The following is a 22783-nucleotide window of genomic DNA, read 5'->3' as shown; positions in this document are numbered from 1 at the left end:
ACGACGCTCGTAAATGCGTGTTCATACTTGGGCATTCGCTCTCCGCCCTGTTTTGTTCTTCAAACTTATAAAATCCCTGCAAGAACACAAGCAAAATCAGCCTATGATCTGGATTTGCAAACGACTTTTCATTGACATATTCACACGCGGTTGATGGCGCGGCAAAAAGATGAACTAAGCTTTCTGATAAAGTGTAATCTGACCGAGAAACAAAATAATGAAGGAAGAACTTCTTCCAGCAAATCAGCTTGACAGATGACAAACATGGACAGAGAAGAATAAGATGGTTGGTTTGGGCAAAAGGGAAAAAGACTTAGTCCCTCTAGAAATTAAAATCAACCAAACTTGACAGAAGTTTGATTCAGAGGTGACAGAAGAGTCACCTCTGAATCACATGAACATTTCAGGGGACAAACTCCACTAAAATGAAGCTCATGATCTCATATTTGGAAATAACATATTAAATCACAACTCTCCTGTTAGGTATGCTTCAAATTTTGATGCAATAATTAGCTTGAGGTACATTTGAGTCTTGTCTCCAACCCAGCCTTTACAAAAAAAGCAGATTTCACCAGCAGTGGCAATTTTATTAGGAAACCGAATTCACCCAGCAAGGAATCTTGGCTTTTCTGTTAGATTTTCATGTGCTATATTCTTCCAATCCAGCCATGCACACTCTGTGCTTTTTTTTTTTTCCTTTCCAACTCAGGGAGCAATAAAAATAACATCCCAGACGTTCACAGCAAGCGGAACTTCTAAACCGCCTGTCCGACACCTTTTCTATTTTTACTCTCCCTCTTCCACCTTTCCTTCTCTCCTTGCATTTTCACTGCTCTGTAAACAGAAAGGAATGGAAGAGAACACTCAGCTAACGAAGCAGAAACGGGGTGGAAGAGAAAGTGTCCTCGCGTCTAGGTTCTGCTCTGAGGGGGCTAGGTCCCCTGCCAGGAGCCATAACCCAATAACCCGGGGATGGTGACAGGGCGAAGAGGCTGGAGGGTGACAGCTAGAATGGGAAATCCGGGACAATGGCCAGCGAAGGTGGCCACGTGGACGGACTGGAGTCCACGGTCAAGTGCGGGAGGGAGATCCAACAGACAGTCATTCAGTGTAAGAAAAAGGAGAGGGGAGGAGACATGAATTACCTCTTTTTCACAGTTGGAGTTAAGTGTAAGCATAGCCATGGGGCTGTTGGGTGCGCTGCTCCCGGGCACTGGTGGCATGACATGATCGCCAGGCTGGTTTGGACATGGCAAGCTCAGGACTTGGTTGGCATGTTTATTTGCTAAAGTGGTAGAAAGGTACTGCTTTACCTGCTGCCTTTGGGCTTGCTGTATGTGGTACTTGGTGGGGTTTTCGAGGTGGGTCTGCACCTGAACATAGCCACGGAGGGAAGAGAAGAGAGCGCTGTTATTGGTGAGTTTCGGACAGCTCTTCTTTCAGGCACAAGCATGAGACGGGCCAGTCCACCAAGAGAATAGATTATTAAGTCCCTGTTAGGTACCAGGCACTGTGCTGATGGATTTTGATCCTACTGAGGTTTAAAGGCTAACCCTTAGGATTTGGGGAGTACTCTGCCCTGTACACTTCCCTGCTAACTGGCAGTCCATCATCTCTTTAAAACCTTGTGCCCTTCTTCTCATGTCTGATGACTAAAAATTTGCCACTATCTGTAGGGCAAAAATTTCCCCAACACACCTGAAAGAGTTTGTTAAGATCAAAACAACAGTCTAGAAGAAGGCGCATAACTTGATTCATTTCAGTTTTCTTTGGCAAACAGAACCGCTTTCTGTTTTAAAAAAACACAAAAAACCCTCCTTAAGGAACAACTATAAAACGGTTGTAGAACGGAAACAGAAACATTCGGATGATTAAATCAACTAGCTGTGGATCACTTCCTCCCACTTGCATTTGGACATGATTGTTCAACATTTTAATTAAGATCTTAAACTCAACATAAAAAGCAATTCCCCATTAAGCAGTTTCTTTCAAACACATAGCACTTCTATGTATGTGTTTTTAAAGGCATGAATATTAAGCCACCAACATTATTTTTCCCTTCTTTCTTATAGACATTAATAGAGAATAAGAACTTTTAAAAAAAAAAATCAATGATACTCAATTTAGTCACTTTTTCCTTGATAAACACAATTTAATCTTAGAGCCATGAACAGGAGCTCATGGAGAGAGCACAGCCATGCACCAGGGGAAAAAAAATCCTACTAATATTTACTTTATTCAAAACTACATTGAATTACTGATTATGGTATCAAACAATAAACAGCATTAAACGGGAAGACATGTACTTATTGAAAACTGTGTCTACCACAATAACATGAAAAGGTGAAACGCTCAATTTATTGATTACATTTCAGAGACTAAATATAAGAATAAAGCTCACCTGATAGTGATTATATTCTAGCATTTCCAGCATAACCACGTTTCAGGTGGCCCCAATCCAACAAATAACGGTAGACTATTCGCTCCCTCTACTTTCTGCAACTCCGATTCGTAGACTGGCATAGAGAAAGTACTATAAACAAGGTATCCCGAGACACCACCGGAAACTTTATCACAGCAGCCCTGCTTATAATAACCTAAGCTAATTAGTTATGCATGTCAAAAAAAAAAAAGTTCACACAAAGGGCTTTTTTTTTGGAAACCCTACGAGTTTGCTCTTAAATATTGATATCAACCCCCCCGCACCCCACCCAGCTTGACGTCATACTTTTTTTTCATAAATATAAAAGAACCTTTTTAAGGGATGAGCTATCAAAGTCAAACTCACTGTCAGATCAAGGCCAATTCACTATTCATCTTTAGTTCCAGTAGTATTAATAGACAATGGTATTTCTCTTTCAGCAATAGGTTAAGAGCTAGATGCCCCCTTTGGAGAACATTGCCTAAAAGCTACACATGAGACTCTTCTAATGGCCGAATAACTCAGCCCTTCCAAATGCAGATAGAGTGTCTTTTAGTATGGGGGAGTCTCTGATGAACTTTCAAGTTCAACAGCCTCATCTTGCATCCTGGTCTCAATGTGCATCTTATTCTTAGCTGGACAGATATATAAATTTCCTACTGACCTTGCATCAGAAAGAGGGGGAGCTATTCTAAATAGAAAAGGAAAAATACATACATACAGAGGCAGTTTGGGATATATATTTATGTGGAAAATAAGAAATACACATCTTCCCAATTTAATCCTCAAATTAGGAAGCATAAAATTTTTCACTAAAAAATCTTTTAATATAATTCTTGGGGCTAGAGAAGAATAAGAGTTACCATATACACAGCTGATGCATTTATAGATTTCCTCATTTATTCATTCCATTATTTACTGTTATTATGTGCTAAACACTGTGCAAGGCACAGAATACACATTGTGAGCAAGTAGATATAATTGCCAGGTTTATGACCCTGAGAGTCTGGGGGGGAGGCAAAGGAAGATAAAAGGCAAACAAATATATATCTAAAAATTATGATAACGGTTGATATGCACTGCTGAATTGGTGAGATACTTTAAGCACAAGAATATGAAATTCAATAATTCCATCCAAATGCCCAGGATAATGCAGTCCTTTAGTTGACAACCTCAAATTGTTTCAAATGACTAATCTAACATGCACACAGAGGTTCACAGAGACATTTTAAGTTTCCTAAAGGGTCCAGACACGATAATGATGAGGACAATAGACACTTCTAAAATAAACACAAAATGAGGGCAATGGGTGTAATGTGCTTATTTCACTATTACACTTTAAACACAAGGGGCTGCACATTTAAAAATAAATGTTAATTCACTGGCATATCCTTATTTTTAATGAATCAGAATTTTAAGCTTCAGTAAGGAAAAAAAGCAACTTGTTCTCTATTTGGCATTGTCAGTGAGGTCTTTAGTACAACCAGGTTGGGGTAGTCAGAGTGGGATGTATTTTTGCCCTTTTACTGTCAGTGTCTTTTTAAGTAAGTTGAGAACAGATTGGCTATAAACACTATGGAGAAGACAGAACATCCCCAGACGTCTCCACTCCAAACACCCAAAACAGGTAACATAAATGAGGTCATGATCTGTGGTGTGTAATAGGGAGTGGTGAGGCCTGTGGCAAACTAGAGGGCGGATATTTCATCTAAAAGGAAAAGCTAACATAATCTGCAACTGATTGTGGCCATATGGGAAAACTATTCCAGTCTAGCTAGATCTTCCAATTTTTCAATTTAGTTGGCAATCTGAACTTGTTTTTTAAATGAAATCTCCCAGATTACAAAAATGACACCAAATTGTTTGATTTTTCATATTGTAGAAGATAAATCAAACAAATCTGTTGGCTGGACTCAGCCCACAAGCCAGGAGAATGTGGTCTCTGCTCTATAATGCCCACAAGGAGAATCTTCCTATCTACATTCCCTGGGCGGGGCGGGGGGGGGGGGGATGGCCTAGGTTTTGAGAAGTTAGTTCCTCTTCTGAGAACTTAGCATCAAATCCAAGCACTCCTAGTGCTTCTCTGACAGGGATATCATGCCTGACAGCACAGTCAACAGAAGAATTAAGAAGTTGAAACCTGGGTTCAAATTCGGACTTTGCAGCTTACTACTTTTATGACCTTCTGCAAGTCATTAACCTTTCCAGACCTTCATCACGTCATGTACTCAATGGGAATGACAATAGAACCTGCCTCTTAGAGGTGTTTTCAGTATTAAATGAAATCACACCTCTACCAGGCTTAGCAACCTATCTCAAACAGCAATTCTCAAACTTTCTTTTTCGTCCTAGGACGCTTTTAAACTGTTTTAATTTCTTGTGTTTATGTAGGTTATATCTATCCATATTTCTCATCTTAGGAATTAAAACTAAGAGATTTTTGGGCTTCCCTGGTGGCGCAGTGCTTGAGAGTCCGCCTGCCGATGCAGGAGACGCGGGTTCGTGCCCCGTTTCGGGAAGATCCCGCATGCCACGGAGCGGCTGGGCCCGTGAGCCATGGCCGCTGGGCCTGCGCGTCCGGAGCCTGTGCTCCGCAGATGGGAGAGGCCACAACAGTGAGAGGCCCGCATAACGCAAGAAAAAAAAAAAAAAAAAACTAAGAGATTTTTAAAATATAAGATTATCCACTAGCACATAGTCCACTGGCCATTAGAACAATGACATTTTAACACATCGTGTAGCCTCTGTAAAACTCTTCTGTATATAGATATCCCTCAGAATCCATGGGGATGGGTTTCAGGACCTCTTCAGATAGCAAAATCCACAGATGCTCAAGTCCCTAATATAAAATGGCATAGTACTGTACGTGAGAGATGAGCATGAAAAAAGGAAAATAACCTCTCGGTATTATTATGAAAGTAGTTTTGACCTGACAGAACTACAGGAGTCTTGGAGACCCCCAGCGCTCTCTGAGACACTTTTGAGAAGCACTGATCTGGGACAGTTAGTACTGTTGCATTATCTCCACCCCAACCTAGCCATGCCATCCCCACTGTGTGGTGGTGGTGTGTGACACAACCTCTGTGTGTGTTGCTTCCCTCATATCCAGAAGATGATGGAAGGAAACACTAACTGCCCTAACTTCGCATAACATTATCATGAGGCTCTATACTACAGTCCTCGGAATATTTTCAAAGCCACATAAATATAATGTTCTGTGTTCAGCCATCCTAAACCATAGCTTTTTAGTGAGTGATTTCCCTTTCATTAATTTTTAAATAGCCAAACAAGCATGCAACTGAAAACATATGTGGTGTTAAACATCTACATGATTTCCTAATAATTTTTTCATGTTTTTGACCTTGAAACCAACTATACCACAGAATTCAGATACCAAAAGTTGGGTATTGCTGAACACTAGAAGCACAGACCACAAAATAAAGCTCGAATACTTCTTACTCTATCGAAATACGGTATTTTATTGACGTAACTTATATTTCACATAAATAAAGTATGTTAGCTATCTGGATCAAGGGCAAAAATCCACTGGCTTTGAAACTTTTCTTCCTTATTACGACTACTATCTCCTTGCCCTTTTTCCTTTCTTCATTCAGATCCTGAATTGATAGCAAAAGAACTGGAATTAATCACATTCTAATTGTCACAGTTTAGCTTCGCCACTTCCCAGGTGACACTGACAGGTTATTTTCCAGCAGGTTCGTTCTAAAGAGATCCTGGAGCACATCAGTGTAAGATGGTGCCTGCAGATACTATCAAATTGGCTGACAAAAGAATTCACTGCAGGAAAAAAAATCCCAATCTGATGTTCACTGTCCTTCTATTCCCTCTACTATTTGTAAACCAGAATAAAAATAAAATTGAGCAAAGAGTCCCATAATCCTTTTAGTTTATAATTGATTTTACTTTTTTAACAAGTCAACAAAGTATTTAGATTTCTCATTTTGTGTTTAGAGAGAGAATGTGTTCTTTTGCTCAGTAAGTTAAAGAAATAGTAAAAGGATTATAATTCAATCAATTGCTATCCACTACCACTCCCAAACCACTATTCTTTTCATACTGATTTTTAAAGGACTATGTACAGAGATGGTCAACGATGCAATCACCATCCCTGAGAAAATGATGAAACAGAGGAAGCTAGCTTTCTGAAATAATTTGAGCAAAGTTTTGCCCAGGGTCACATCTGAGAGGTGCCAAGATTCTTTTCAGTCCCACAATTATAATACTACCACGAAAGAAAACATCAGTCCAGAACACATGTTCTCACTCAGTCGTGTTTGCTGTACAACCTGTACAAAGGTCTCCCTAACAACAAAGAAGGACAACAAGAATACGAATCCTGACCTAAGACAGAAGAATCAAAATCATATGCAGACAAATAAAAAATGCTGGAAGAGGGTGTGGAGAAAAGGAACCCTCCTATACTTTTGGTGGGAATGTAAACTGGTGTAGACACTAGGGAGAACAGTATGGAGGTTTCTCAAAAAACTAACAATAGAGTTGCCATATGACCCAGCAATCCCACTCCTGGGCACATGTCCAGAAAAGACGAAAACTCTAATTTGAAAAGATAGATGTACCTCTATGTTCACAGCAGCACTATTTACAATCGTCAAGACATGGAAGCAACTTAAATGTCCATCGGCAGACGAATGGATAAAGAAGATGTTGTATATATACACAATGGACTATTACTCAGGCATTAAGAAGAATAAAATAATGCCATAGGTAGCACCATGGATGGACCTAGAGTTGATCATACTAAGTAAAGTAAGTCAGGCAGAGAAAGACAAATACCATATGATATCACTTGTATGGGGAATCTAAAAAAATGATACAAATGAGCATATTTACAAAAAAGAAAACAGACTCTCAGACACAGAAAACAAACTTATGGTTTTCCAAAGGGAAAAGCAGGGGTGGGAGGGGAAAAATTAGGAGTTTGGGATTAACAGACACACACTACTATATATGAAACAGGTAAACAACAAGGCCCTACTGTACAGCACAGGGAACTATAGTCAATATCTTGTAATAACCTATAATGGAAAAGAATCTGAAAAAGAATAGATATATGCATATGTATAATAATCACTTTGAAACTATAACCTATAATGGAAAAGAATCTGAAAAAGACTAGATATATACATATGTATAATAATCACTTTGAAACTAATACAGCATTGTAAATCAACTATACTTCAATTTTAAAAAGTCATATGCAAACAAAAAGCAAAAACAATGAGTACTTAAATAAAAGAAAGTCAGAAGTGACCAAGGTTGATATGCCCAGGTCCTTTTCTCTATCACAGGGATCTGCCCACCTGCCCAATCAGGCCTGCTCCCTGTTTTTGTATGGCCTAGAAACTAAGAATAGATTTTATATTTTTCAATGGTTGAAAACCATCAAAAGCAGAATGATATTTCATGATACATGAGAATTCTATGAAATCCAAATTTCAGTGTCCATAAATAAAGCTTCCTGGCACACAGCCCCGTCCATTCGTTTACATGTTGTCCACGCTGCGCCCACACTACAGCAGCAGAGCCCACGTGGCTCCCAGAGCCTAAAATATCTACTGTTTACAGAAAATGTCAACCAGTGCTCTGTAAGAAAGTTTTACCAATCTAGAATTCAGCTTGCCTATTATGTTGAAGCTTTAGCAAGGTTTGAAGAATGAGGTGGTTCTTCTAAAGAGAAATAGTATATGCATAAATAATTTTATAGTTGCTTTTCCATATAACTGGACATAAGAACACAGGATATGCTTATTACCTCCTACTTATGATATGTCATAAGTACCAAGATTTTTTAAAACACAGAAAACAATTAGCATTCATTCACTCAAAACTGTCTACCATGTACCTGATGCTGTGCGTTTTATATGTTCACTCCTAGCTTAGGACAATTCAAAATAAAACTAAGAAATCACTTGGCTGGCCTACAAAGTATTCTTGAAAGCCTCTCCTCACAGTTTTTAAAGATCATATGATGACAACTGATTGAATACAGAAGGAACTATGGACTCTGGATTTTCATAGTTTTAACCTCTTATTTTGAGTTGTTACCGTCAGAGAGTATACCCAGTCATCCTCTTACCAAATACAAAAAGAACTAAATACAGGATTGGGTGCGAGCCTTAATGTCTATATAAATCATCTGGGGTCTTGTTCAGTGCTGTGTGATTCTGTAGGTCTGGGGTGCGGCCTAAGGTCCCGCATTTCCAATAAGCTCCCAGGGGATGCCCACCCTGCCGGTCCACAAACCACACCACACCTTGAGGGCAAGGCTTTAAGACGTTTTCACCTGGACTTCTGCCCCGATCAAAAGACTTATATCTTCACATTCATTCACCAAATACTGTCCGAGTACCAACCAGATGCCAGGCAACTGTCTTCATCTTACACAGGCTGTTTGGGGCAAGGCTCACCCAGAAGATGACATTTAAGCACAGACCTGAAGTTGGGGAAGAGAATGAGCCAGGCAGATGGGTGGGAAGAGAAACCCAGCAAAGTACAAAAGTCCTCAGGTGTGAGGAAGCCTCCCATGCTCAGGGAACAGCAAGGAGGCTCTTCACACACATTCTTTCGTTGGCTGCTTCTTGACCGCACGCGCCTGGTTTTCTTCCTGCCTCTTTCAACATTTCTTCTCAGTGGCCTTTGCTAGTTTTCTCCTCTTCTCTCCCTCGTAAATGTCAGAACGCCTCAAGGCTCAGAGCTTGATTTCCTCTCTCTGCACGCACAGCCCTGGTGACCTAAGCCAGGCTCCTGGATTTAAACACTCTGTTTAGATGTCCTGAACTCTGCACTCAGCTCCACCTGCTTACTCCATTGGGAGGACTGCAGACATCTCAAACTTAAAGTGTCCATCTTCCTCTTCCCCCTATGGTAGTAGATGGTACCCCCATTCTTCCATTAGGTTGAAACATATGAAATTATCAAAAAAATGACCTTCATCTCATTCAGCCTCGTTGCTCATTTCCAAAACGTTGGTCATCTTTGATTCATTTCTTTCCTTCAGACCCCACATCTACTCCATCAAGAAGTACTGGCTTCCTTTTCAGAATATATCCCGAATTTAACTAATTTTCACCATCTCTACTGTTACCACTTGATCCGGGCCACCATGATTTCTCCCTTGGATGACTGAAAGCCTCTAGACTCTTCCACCTATTTCTGTCTGTGCTCTTTTGCAGCCTGTGTTCAATACACTGTGTGATCCTTGTAAAATATGTCAGATTATGTCACTCCTCTGCAAAAAGAACCCCTCTGTAATGGCTCCCTATTTATATCTGAGAGAAAACAAACTACTTACAATGGCCTACAGGTCCCTAAACCAGAACTACCTATGGGGCTTGTTAGAAATGCATATTCTTGGGCCCCATCTGAGAGCTAACGAATCAGAATCTCTGGGTGAGGATCAGAAATCTATGTTTTAACAAGTTCTCCAGGTAGATTCTTATGCACAGCAAACTTTGAAGACTCCAGCCTACTGTGCCCCCTTCCCCCTCCACCCTGGGGTCATGACCTCTCTGACCTTATCTCCCACAACCATCCTAAGAACTTAGAGACCCCAACTCCCACCCTGCCAGTGCTCTCCAACCCCATACATACCCTGCTCTACTTTGTCCAGAACATGGCCTGGCACAGAGTAGGGGCTCAGCAAATATTTGGATAATCAATGACTGAATGAAGGCAGTGTGGCTGAAATGCATGAATGAGGGGGGGAGACTAGAAACTAAGGACAAAGGGTCAGATTGTGCAGGGCCTTGTACAGGCTGGAGGCTAGGATCCTGAAGCCTCTAGAAGTGTCCTGAGGAGATGGAGAAGTGGTAGACCCTCACTCTTCCTAACTAATTCAGAAATCTCTGGAGGTAATGTCTCCAAGCCAGGCCGTTGATTCACAGTGCACCTCCCTAATCCGAGTTATAAAGCTTCCTTTTCTATGAGGGCAGACCCAAAGGTTGCCAACTCTTATAGCTCTCGTCCACGATGCTTAGGGCCAGGATACTGGAGATCTGTCTCCATCTCTAAACTGTAGACCCCTTGATATGTCACAGTTAAAGCAGAAGTCCTCAAGCTGGTGGCCCATGGGCACAGTCCACAGGTATGGCTTATTGCCTACAGAGTATTTAATTAAAAACTGAGAGTTATCATACTAAAATTTGGATTTCTGGTTTCTCTGGATAAAACAGAAGATCTAGCAACAATGAACCACCTTCTAGCGGGCCAGCAGGGGGCAGGGTTGAGAAGCAGCTTCCCTCTTTTGATGGGACACTTGTTCATTTTGCTACATTCCTACCACTCCTTATTCTGACACTGATAACTGGCCTGATTTACTCATTAATCTGCCTGATTCCTGAAGGCATTTAAATTGGCAAACCCTGCTTTACCTTTCACACTCCACATTCTAGGAGGTAGTTCCAAATCTGATGGAATGATGGTGGCATAAGTGGGATTAGAATAAGCCTCGCTAAATGAACAATCTCATATGATGTGAGTGAGAAAAAAAATAAATTGATATAAACTTTTAAAAGGTACATACATGTTCATCCAATAATTCACACTTTCAAGAACTTTTTCTAAGGAAATCATCAGATCTAAGGGCAAAGATTTAAGAACACAGAGGTACATCAGAGCATTGCCTAAAACAGAAGTGGACAAATTACTACCCTAGTGCCCACTGCCTATTTTTGTAAATAAAGTTTTATTGGGACACAGTCACACACACTCATTTACATACAGTCTACGACTGCTTTCAAGCTATTACAATACTAGAGCAGGGTTGAGTAATAGACCTTATATCCTCCAAAGCCTAAAATATTTACTATCTGGCTCTTTACAGAAAGTGTGCCAACCATTAATCTCTAATAACAAAATACTGGAAACAAATATCTAATGGAAAGCAATGCATTCAATTAATTATGAAGGAGCCATATAAGCTCAAGATTCCTCTATCTCAGCACGACTGACCCTATGGCCAGGTACTTCTTTGTTGTGGGGTTGCATGTGTATTATAGGATATTCAGCAGCATCCTTGGTCTCCGCCCAGTACATGCCAGTAGCACCTTCCCCCCAATGCCAGTTTTGACAACCAAAAATGTCTCCAACATTACAAATGTCCTTGGGGTAGGGAGGGGAATTGCCCCCATATAGATGGATACAATACAGTGAATGAAGTCCATATTTTATAAAACTATTAAATGAGGGGGAAAGTTCATCATGTAAGTAGGAACACAAAGCAGGTTAGAATCACTACATACACTGTGACCCTAAACTGACTTAAAAATGTTGTTTATACATATGCACACACACACACACAAACCAGCTACAAATCATTCATCAAAAATCTTCTTCATGACTGTCTCAGGATGATTAAATTATAGGTGGCTGCTACCTTATTGGTTCTTTTTAATATTTTCTATAATGTAGATGGCACTAATTTTGTAATTTTTTTAAAAACAATCTATAAATTGCACAAAAATTAAAGTCTGTGGATCTGGACAAACAAAAATATATACAGGCAGAATTCCCCTACTGAACATTTTGAAAACCACAAATAAACCCATGATATAATGATGAAATCTGCCTCATTTCAATTTTTTCTTTAAATACTTGATCAGATTAAGAAGACCTCTTTATTTATTAAATTTTTGGTCTAACATTCAAGCCCAGATAGTTTGAGTTTGTACAATGTTTGACACATTTTTATGGTTTTATAAAGGGCTGCAATTACGTGGTTCCATGGTGCCCTTAAAATAATAGCTCATTGTAAGGACCGTCGAGTTCTCCCCCCTCCCGATGGGAGCTGCGAGCGCCGCATTCCACGTGCTATAACTTTTTTATGTGCCCCAGTTTAGCAATGCCTCAGAATTGCAGACGCCTTTTTGTTTCAGCATCCCCCCAAAATGCCCCTATTGTTTGCAGTTTATCGGGTATTAGAGATCATTATGACACAGGCAGCAAAATCCCTTTTCATAAGGACAGACACTCTTAAGAAACTAGCAGTAGTCAAGTTTGTCAGAGATGAAAACATTGCCCTGGGCCTAAGTAAAAGGTCAGTCAGAAATGAGAGCTGAATGCTGCTGGTTTGAAGGTCAAGTCCACATGAGCCGAAAACTGGCAAAAGCAGCCACCTCATAATAACACAGACTTTAGGGCCTAGATCATGAGACTGAGGGGTCCTCCTGGTTCTTGAGGAAATGCATTGTCTTGGGCAATTACTAAAACTTGTTGTATAGATTATGTGATAATGAAATTCCAGTCTGGAATTAACAACTCCAAAAATAACACTAACACAGCTCACAAGCATTTTCTGACTGAGAGTTTTACATGCAGGTACATCGTAACTACCCCACTGAACAACCCAGCCATTCATTTAACCAGCATTTATGGAAGCACTGAGGATACAGCAGCCACTAAAGCAGAGTTCTTGAGCCCACAAAAGCCATACTGAAGTTGGGGAAGCAGAGACAAACACGATGGCAACAAATCAACAAAGAAAGAACTTCATACAGTGACACAAGTGCAATGCAGAAAAGATAAGAAAGAAAACCACTGGGAGAAAAGAAGGCTACTCTGAAATAGGGACATTCCAGCTGAAACCCAAATGATGAGAAGAAGCCATGTGTTGAGAATCGGAGGAGCTTAAATCCTGAGCTGGAAGCAGGCTGGCATCTTTGAAAAACAAGAATGACATCAATAACCCAGCCAGGGGGGCTGGAGCAGTGACCAGGTCAGTGCATAAACTGAGAGATATGGTCAGGACTGGATATTATGGAGCTTTGTAGGCCACAGAAAGGAATTTGATTTTTTCTTCTCTGCTGCTTATAAGAAGCCTTTGGGAGGTTCCAAGCAGAGAAGTGACAAGACCTGATGAACATTTGTAAAATATCACTCTGGGATTGATGTTGATGGGAAAGAACAGTGGACACAGGAGAAACAGTTAGGAGGCTCCCATAGCTACATATATGAGAGCTGCTGATGCCTTGGACTCAAATATTAAGATGCAGCTGGATATGAGATATATGCTACTAGCTCTTATCTCTGGCTGCTTCTTAGCTTCCATCAAAACTAATTTAAGAATAGCACATATGTTAAAGGACTTCCTTACACAATGCTCTGAAATGTGTCTCACACCAACACCAAGAAGTAACTATAAATGATGCACAGTGCTGTAAAATATCCCATGTATACCTGCTTGGAACACATAAGCTAAGTGTATGGCCAACTCTCAGAGCGCAATGGAGAGAGGAAGCCTTGTCTTGTTAGTATCTGGCTAGAATTTCAGAGAGATCTGACCTCAAATCCTAAGCGAGTTGCTTAAATGCTTTGAACCTCAGTTTTTTGTCTGTAAAATGGGATCATGGATACTACTTACCTAGTAGTTGCTCATCTTGTTGATTAGTTTAAGTGACAGAATGCACAAAAAGTACTTAGTATGTAGTAAATGCTCAATAAATTAATAATGCTATTATTGTTACTCCTGGATTTTTTGTTTTCACATCCAAGTAGGTCATTGTTAGATCATTTAGCTCATCCATCTCAAAAAAAAAAAAAAAAAGGTCACCTTGAAGGAGGGGAGAGGGCAAAAAGGAGGGGGGCAGTTCAGCCTCTTTCGGTATCCTTTTGTCTTTTTCTCTTTGGCTGACTCAAATATCACAGATGGATGCCAAAGATAAGAGTAAATGGGGAGACACAAGAATCATAGAGCATGGGACACTTGTTAGCTGGAGTACCATACAGAAGGCTTTGTGAAATCTTTTTTCTCTCCCACTTCCAAAGGAGCTAGCTCAGCTACTTATTCTTAATCTGGGCCTTAGGGAAAGTGGAAACTCCTGAAAATTGTATGCAAACTTTTGACTCTGCATTTTTCCAGGAAGAGGTCTAACATATTGAAACATTTAAAGATGAAATTACATGTAGAATTTGCAGGTAAGAGGGAGGTATATACAGGAAACAAGATGAGCCATGAGTTGATAACTGTTGAAGTTTGGTGATGAGTATATGAGGGGCTCTATATTATATTATTCTCTCTGATTTTATTTAAGTTTGAAACAACCTATCCACATTCATACAGTGCATAGACATTTACATTCTAGATACTTCATTTATATTCATTTTCTATCTTCTTTTTCTATAAAAAGAAAAGTCCTGTGGTAGCATATTTACTAAGTAAGCACTTGGTCAATCTAATAACCTGCCACAAGCATAAATGTCTGCTTTTTTGCTCACTGTTCTCGGTCTTTGCCTGAACCTTTCCTCTAAAGGAGCTGACTTTATGTTGCATGAACTGATCGCTGTATTCAATATGCTCCAGGTCATTCCTCTGTACTGTCAGCCTGAGCGCCTCTCAGAGAAACGTTTTGTTAACAAAGTAACTTGGATCTGCCCATGTACTGTTCTCACTGATAGAATCAGGAGTGTGTAGTTTAGCTACAAATGAAATATTTTTTTTAAATAAATCTATTTATTTATTTGTTTTTATTTTTGCCTGTGTTAGGTCTTCATTGCTGTGCTCAGGCCTTCTCTAGTTGCGGCAAGCAAGGGCTACTCTTCGTTGCGGTGCGCGGGCTTCTCATTTTGTGGCTTCTCTTGTTTGGGAGCACGGGCTCTAGGCACATGGGCTTCAGTAGTTGTGGCACATGGTCTCAGTAGTTGTGGCTCGTGGGCTCTAGAGCATAGGCTCAGTAGTTGTGGCGTACGCGCTTAGTTGCTCCGCATCATGTGGGATCTTCCTGGGACAGGGATTGAACCCGTGTCCCCAGCGTCGGCAGGCAGATTCTTAACCACTGTGCCACCAGGGAAGCCCTGAAATATTTATTAACTTGTGCAGAGGGTACAAAACTGAATTCATATGGACCTTTTTGGATCAAAATCAGGACAACCTCTTTCAAACAAAGTGGCTGATGATCTACATTTATGTCACAGAAAAAAGTACAGTCATCTGAAATTGAGCTGATGAAGACATTTAGGAGGAGTTTTGGTTTTCCTCACTAAAAAAAAACTGTTCATTTGCCAAAAAAAAAAAGATTTATCACACTCTACAAAGCAAATTCTCAGAGGGATTTAAAATTTGCTGCAAATCTATAAAAAATGTAAAAGGTAGGACACACCTATTCAATATCAATATATGTAACTGAGATAGCCCCATGTGGATTTCTTTGTGTAACAAAAATAATGGATAAAATGTGTGTAGAGGAAAGGGACAAAATACTTCTTTTGAGAACAAAAATGGGAACTTTGAAAGGCATAAGAATATGGGAACATACTGGGGTTTCTCATAAAGAAGAAAAATAATTAAAAAGTGAAAATGAAGTAATTACTGAGAACTCATATACCAGGTAGTTTTCCTAAAAGTTTTCAATGGATTTGCTCATTTAATCCCCACTACACCCCTATGAGGTAAGGGCTGTTATTATTCCCATTTTAGGGGTGAGAAATCTGAGGCTGGCTCCCAACCACTACACTAAATACTACCATGTTATGAGTTACCTGTAGAATTTATATTTCAGCACAGTATTGCTGATTGTGAAACTGTAGAGACCCTTTGTAATATGTTTTTCTCCTGAGTACTTGTTTTCACACTTTCATTATAAATAGTCTCTCTTTAATATATGATGATCACCTGGGTAGACACTAGGCATTAAGCCAAAGCATGACCCGATTCCTAAGCAAACAGAAGGAGCCTGCAGGCCAGCAGTGGGCCAATGAAGACAGAACTTTACAAAAGAGAAGTCAATGTGAACATCTGTTATGGGAAAGCTGCCTCAGGACTTTGAGTAGTTTAAGGGTTGATGCTTCTTCTTACTTTCTTCCTTTTTGGGGGGGAGGCGGGGGATGTGTTGGGGGAGGGGGTGGGATCGGCAGGCAAACAGAATCTTCCTGACTCAAAAGGAATTTTTGTTAACCAAAAGCATCTGTATCATGGGATTTTTAAAGGAAAGGTTAAACCATTGTACAGTATAGTGATGTGTTGGGGGAGGGGGTGGGATCGGCAGGCAAACAGAATCTTCCTGACTCAAAAGGAATTTTTGTTAACCAAAAGCATCTGTATCATGGGATTTTTAAAGGAAAGGTTAAACCATTGTACAGTATAGTAACGTCTTTTATAAGAAAGAAAATGAGCCACTGTTATCACTGAAATGCCAGTCGCCATATACCTAATGGTAAACCAATTAAAAAAAAAAAGTTAGGGAAGAGAAGTGTCCAGATTACTCTTTTGTTAAGTGGTCCAATGGTTTGGAAAAAAACAAAAACAAAACTGGTTTAGTCAGTCCCCAAAAGTCTTTATCTTACGTGTAGTAGATAGAAAGAGGGACCTCAGTGTGAAAGAAACCCCTCATTCCTCTCCTCAAGGAGTTTACAAATGGAGAGTTAGGAGGGGGACAGAAGAAAGGGAAACCCACACACAACTTTACATGTAAGATGGTCCTACACTCTAAAACAGTGATTCTCAACCACAGGCAACTTTACTCTTTGAGGAACATTTGGGAATGTCTGGAGACATTTTTAGTTGTCACCACTGGGGGTACAGTCAGGTGGCTGCTACCGGCATCTAGTGGGTAGAGACCAGGGATGATGCCAAACATCCTACAGTGCACAGAACAGGCCCGCTCTACAAAGAATGACCCGGCCCCAATCTTGATAGTGGAGAAGCCCAACACGAAGAGCTGTTGTGTCAATTCACCACCCCAAACCTCTCTGGGGTAGATTTCAGAAAAAAAGGCAACAAAACCAGTCAAGCCAAAGGAATGGCGTAGACACCTCATCAACTCCTGATGCGCTTCCACATGTATCTGAGTTTCATAGTCAATAGTTATTTCATGCCTGGTCTTAACGTGCAAAGGACACCTTTTAGTTCAGTGGAAGGAGGAGGAAATGTCATCGTCACTGTGAAGAGGTTAATTCAAACTCAAAGATCTCGTATCAACTTGAGTTCTGCACAGTGATGTGGGTGGGAAAAGTAAATTGAGAACTATCAATTCTACATGATAATGATCAACTGTGCCCTAAAACTACACAGAACCAAACCAAAGAATTCTAATGATTCAAAGAGCACACTGGGAACTTGCTTTGGCATCTCTGAGTGCACTGGCAACTGTGAGTGCATTGGCAATATCACTTAAAAGTCTTTTCTATCTGATAAATACTAAAGGAACATTACTGTACTTGCAAACAAAGCCAGAGTACGTCAGTTCTTAGTTTTACATTTCACATAAATTCTCCTTACTCTCCCAAACTACAATAACAAAACAACAAAGTTTTCATCAATTCACTTCCTATATCTTAAAAAAGGAATTATTTTTTCAGTATATTTGAACAACTTTCAAAGCTATTAATTTATAATTTTGTATATGACACACAGATTTTTATTTTCTAACCGCTTTAAGCAGTAGAAGTGAAGCAAATGCTGATGTCTGTTAAAGCTGAATGATGGGGCTCGAGGAGGCCCACTATGCTATTCTTCCTACTTCTAAGGATCGTGCAAATTTCCCATCATAAAAGTCATAATAAAAAGGTTTAAACAGTTCTTAGACATACAAACACACACACACACACACAAATGTTGCCTTGGGCGTTTATATAAAATAATTTAATCCTGATTATTTCAATGGCAAATTCCTTTTGGTCTTAAAGATATTAGCTCTGGCTTTATTTTGCTCTCTGCCTCCCCATCCTCTACATTTAGGGGGGAAAAAAAAATCTGTAAACACTCAGAAAGGAAAAACAAACAAAAAGCTAAAGTGGAAGAAATTGCACTAACTAAACAATATCATCTCAAAAAGTTTTTGTCTCAAATGATGCCTGGAGTGTGGCTCTAAATGACCATAAATGGGCTCTTAGTTTTAGCAAAATGATAAATGAATTTCAACTGCTAAACTGAAGCTTCCTTATATTCTGTGTTTTATCTAATTAGTACTCTAAAAAATTAATGCATTGCAATAGCTGAATTTGAGTGTTCTCTCCCTTTAGTATTGCAATATGCAATGATGCAGTTAAAACTTTGCAACTGAATATGTTTACAAAGTTATCCTTTGATATAAAACGATGAGAGAGAGAGAAAAAATAGACATGATTTCTTTTTCCTTAAGGAAAAGCATGTCATGAAAAGCCAGATAATGCAATATTTTTGGTTGGTTTTCCTTTAGATACAACAAGATTATTTACTTAACAACAAGCCATGTAATTATCCATATTCAAAATGGTCATCAGAGGGTAGGAGACTGAGTTTTAACACAATTTTTACCCTCTCTGTTTAAAGAAAATAAAATTACAGAAGAAAATTAACTTCTATTTAGCTTCTCTTCTGTATAAGGCATAGGCTCGGGCCTTTACAGATGTGAACCTTACTTGATGCTCACAGCAACAGTAAAGTGCTATCACTAGTCTGGTTTGCAGATGAGGAAACCAAAAAGAGAGGTTAAACAAGTAGTCCAATGTCACTTGCCTGCTCTCACACAATCAGAGATCTAAACACAAGTTTGCTGGGTTCCAAACTAACCAAAATACACAGAATTCATCGAGGCTTCACTTCTCAGGAGTCATCAATATGGCAAACGTGCTTATTTAAAGAACTCCAAAATTGTCACCTCAAGAAGGAACGTATCAGAGAAAAACCACTGAGGGAATTTTATTGAACTTATTATTGCCCTCAGACTAGGGAGGAAACAAAAATTTTATGACCTTTATTATGAAAAGATGTAAAGTATATGGTTGGAGAAAATTTAGAAAATAAAAATGAGAAAAGGGAAGGGAAAAAGCCACAGAAATAATTCTATACAGAGAGAGAAATCCTGACAGCATTATAGTATTTATCTTTCTACTGATCAAAGTAGAATTTTAACGTAGACACAGGCAAGGTTAGCAGGACTGGAACAAAAGTCATCTTGTTGAAAAAGACCAGGGCTCCATCTTCCCTAAAGGGGGATTTATACACATCTCTAAAACACAAAACATACTCGCCAACTGACCCACCAAGATCCTGAAATCACATCCAATTTAATCTCTGAGAGTAGAGCTCTGATTTGGATTATTAATTTAAATTATATTTTACTTCCCCTACTCTTTAACTATATGCTGTAAGGTCCTAATTCTAGGAAATACTTGGAGCTACAAATAGCCCTGTGCCAGGTATCAAGGGAGTAGACATGGACTCATCAATAAGAAGAATACAAGGAATATGATAGAAGGAAAGACTTAATGTGGAAAAATCCTATGCTTCCTCCTAACCCTTCCAATTTCACCACACTAATGTGTTTTACATCATGCCATACATGCAACCGCCCTCACCTAAGAGCAGAATTACACCCCAGACCCTGTTGAAGGGCTAATCAACAGTGGCCAAAAAAAAAAAAAAGAGAGCAGGAACTGTATCAAGTCAAATATCCCCAGATTTCAAAGTCAAAAATGATGAACAATACCTAACAGTTTTCCAGACCTGAGTCCCCAGATCATGCACACTAACCTAAATGCCAACAACTTAAAAATGTACAAATGAGTTTTTTGGTCATTATTTTCCAAAACAGTCTATTGTGGTTTTTCAAAAGCATCTATTCACATTTCTTTCCAGACCATAAAACCACCTTCTTGATGTGAGCTCCTTGACGGCAGAAGAGATGGCCTTCTTGTTCTTGTCCCCTGGTTCTTAGTACAGTGTCTGACTTAGTGCACTGTACTACGTTTCTATCTCTAATAAACAATACGTTGCATGAACCACAATCCTACAGGAGAGAGCAAGTCTTCTAAAGATGGCAATAGTAGGTTGACAGATTTACCACGGGAGCTGGCTCATAAACCATGGTATGTTCATTTTATGATAATATCATTTAATTCTAAAAGAGTATACTTGTAAATACTGTAATTGATTCAGAACATCCACAAAGTAAGGAGAATTTCATTCCAAAATGTGTGATCTTGATAAACCGGAAATGTTTCACTTTAAATGTTCATAGTCATATGACAGCCATAAGCTTATGATGATGTCTATCAAATTACCTAGTCTAGGTACAGGATACTTACTATTTGGTCATAGATCTGTTTTCCTAATATTAAATTAAAAAGCAGTGCTATTTAGTAAATTTTTGCTTGACAAATATAGCTTGCCTACATAAAATGTTTTTAAAGGTTTAAACAGCCCCAAATTTAACTCACTCAATTATGAACCTATAAAATTTCACATCAGAAGGAGTCAGGAGTGTGTCTATGTTGAAATTAGAGAAAGGTGTAAGTTACATGTATTGATTTTTTAAACTAGAGAATGGAGAGTTAATAAGATTTCTCTCTGGGCTCTTAACAACTAAATCCAACATCTAGATGCCAAAGCTTCAGATATGAACATATCCACCACATCATTTTTCATAATAATGAAAATGTATAAGCAATCTCCAACATTAGAAGAATGACAAAGTACATTCATTTGTATTAAAAATGATACATATGGGACATATATAGCAATATAAAAACACATGATATTGAAAATAAAATGCAGATATGAAAGTATAAAAGCTATAATTGCACTGACAGAAAAACATGAATTTTTTAAAAACTAAGAAAATTGTATTTTAAAATCCTTTTATATCAGAACAACAAAATATGATATTTTCATCTTCTCTACCTTTCAAACTTTCTGGTATGATTATAACAATTTGCCAAGTTCTTTTTGCTGCAGAGCCAGCCTTCTACTAGAGAAGTAGAGAATCATAGGTATTTCTTTTCCTGCCTCCCTTGCAGCTCAGGAGACAACAAGTGACTTAGGATCCACCAATCGGATGTACTTGCATGGGACTGATGTGCTAGAGATAAGTAGTGGGCACCACTGAGGGTGGTCATGGTACGGGAATACTGGGTTTCTGGTGCAGTAGGGGCAGTAGAGCAGGCTTCAGTGGTTGTTCTGCAGACCAGTTCCATGCTGTGGTTTGAGGTGTTTCAGCTTCATGGCTCCAAGCCTAGTTCTCTTACCTACCTAATAACTCTGCAAGTATCCCAACATCCTGTCAACAAGTCTCTTTAAAATTAACTAATGTTGTTAGCTATTAAAAACTCTGATACAGGGCTACGGTTTGGCTACTTTTATAAATATATATGTAGATGTGTATATATATATATATATAGAGAGAGAGAGAGAGAGAGAGATTATAGAAATAGGTACATACCTAAATATATATGAATATATATATTCATATATGCAGATATACTTATGTACATATATATAAAGGGGGTGTTCATTTATTAATTTTTAAGTATTAGGAGCTTTTCACACAAACAAGAACTATATGGTATGATCCATTTTTATTATGCCTGATTGTGATGTACACTTCTTGCATTTAAACGAATACAAGCTCTGGTTTAGAAAAGAATTCTATGGTATGGAAAAAGCACAAATGAATGGATTCTCTGAGAATTTCTTCCCAATGGAAACAAGTGAAATGAGCTGCTAGCATTTCTCTCTGGCTACACCTTACAATTAAATGTAGTCTGTGGAAGCAGGTAGTAAGTATCTCTATTCAACTTTGTAGAAAAGAGCAACTGATGATGTTTAAAATCCATGTTTGGGGCTTCCCAGGTGGCGCAGTGGTTTAGAGTCCGCCTGCCGATGCAGGGGACGCGGGTTCGTGCCCCGGTCCGGGAGGATCCCACATTCCGCGGAGCGGCTGGGCCCGTGAGCCATGGCCGCTGAGCCTGCGCGTCCGGAGCTTGTGCTCCACAACGGGAGAGGCCACAACAGGGAGAGGCCCACGTACCGCAAAAAAAAAAAAATCCATGTTTGGATCTGTGCATTGCACAGTGACTGATCCATGGAATACAAGTGCTGTTTGTTATATAAAAAAAGGACACTTATTTTATGATGTTTCCATTCCATTAGAACATACTAAATTAGGCTCTACATCTCCTCCTATGCTCAGTACACATTGCCCATAGCAGGTATCCAATAAATATGCAAATACTGAACGGATAGTGAACTATCCTGAACTGCACATCATTTTTACAGGTTCAGGTCCCCTAGAGGAAGACAAGCTCAGGGTTCTTCTTCTTAGTCTCTTAGTTAAAAACAACCAGGCAACTATTACTGTCCATCCCTGCAAAAAGTCTCAGCCTTTAGCAGTCACCCTTGTTCACTTATTTATTCATCTGACACTGCGCAGTGATGGCATTGACCCAACACCCCCATGGGGTAGGTAAGTGTCCACTACTGCCACCTCACAAGTGGATGAAGCATCCCTAAGTTGGAGGAAGTAACCATTTCTGCACAGACAGACAATAAATACAGAACAGGGTCAAGTTCATCTGCTGGAGGGTGTTCACTGCATGGTCCAGTTTAAATATCTTTTGAAATGCAAAATT

General features: G+C 39.4%; 1 protein-coding gene across 7 annotated transcripts in view; it reads right to left on the bottom strand.

Annotated features, from left to right (window-relative positions):
• The window catches only part of MITF (melanocyte inducing transcription factor), a 222569-nt gene that overhangs the window by 27364 nt on the left and 172422 nt on the right, over nt 1-22783 (bottom strand). For 3 of the 7 annotated variants that reach the window (XM_007447650.1, XM_007447651.1, XM_007447656.1), the window contains exons 3-4: nt 1146-1373; nt 3-76 (exon numbers count right to left, since the gene is read on the bottom strand). In XM_007447650.1, the coding sequence (XP_007447712.1) occupies nt 3-76; nt 1146-1373 (302 nt within the window). Of the gene's footprint in view, nt 77-1145; nt 1374-2401; nt 2568-22783 lie in introns of those variants that run through there. The other 4 variants (XM_007447652.1, XM_007447653.1, XM_007447654.1 and 1 more) reach the window with 3 other exon arrangements.

Source organism: Lipotes vexillifer, unplaced genomic scaffold (genome assembly GCF_000442215.2).
Source record: "Lipotes vexillifer unplaced genomic scaffold, Lipotes_vexillifer_v1.1 scaffold1008, whole genome shotgun sequence".
Taxonomy (NCBI): Eukaryota; Metazoa; Chordata; class Mammalia; order Artiodactyla; family Lipotidae; genus Lipotes; species Lipotes vexillifer.
This window is presented reverse-complemented; position numbering and strand designations above follow the sequence as displayed.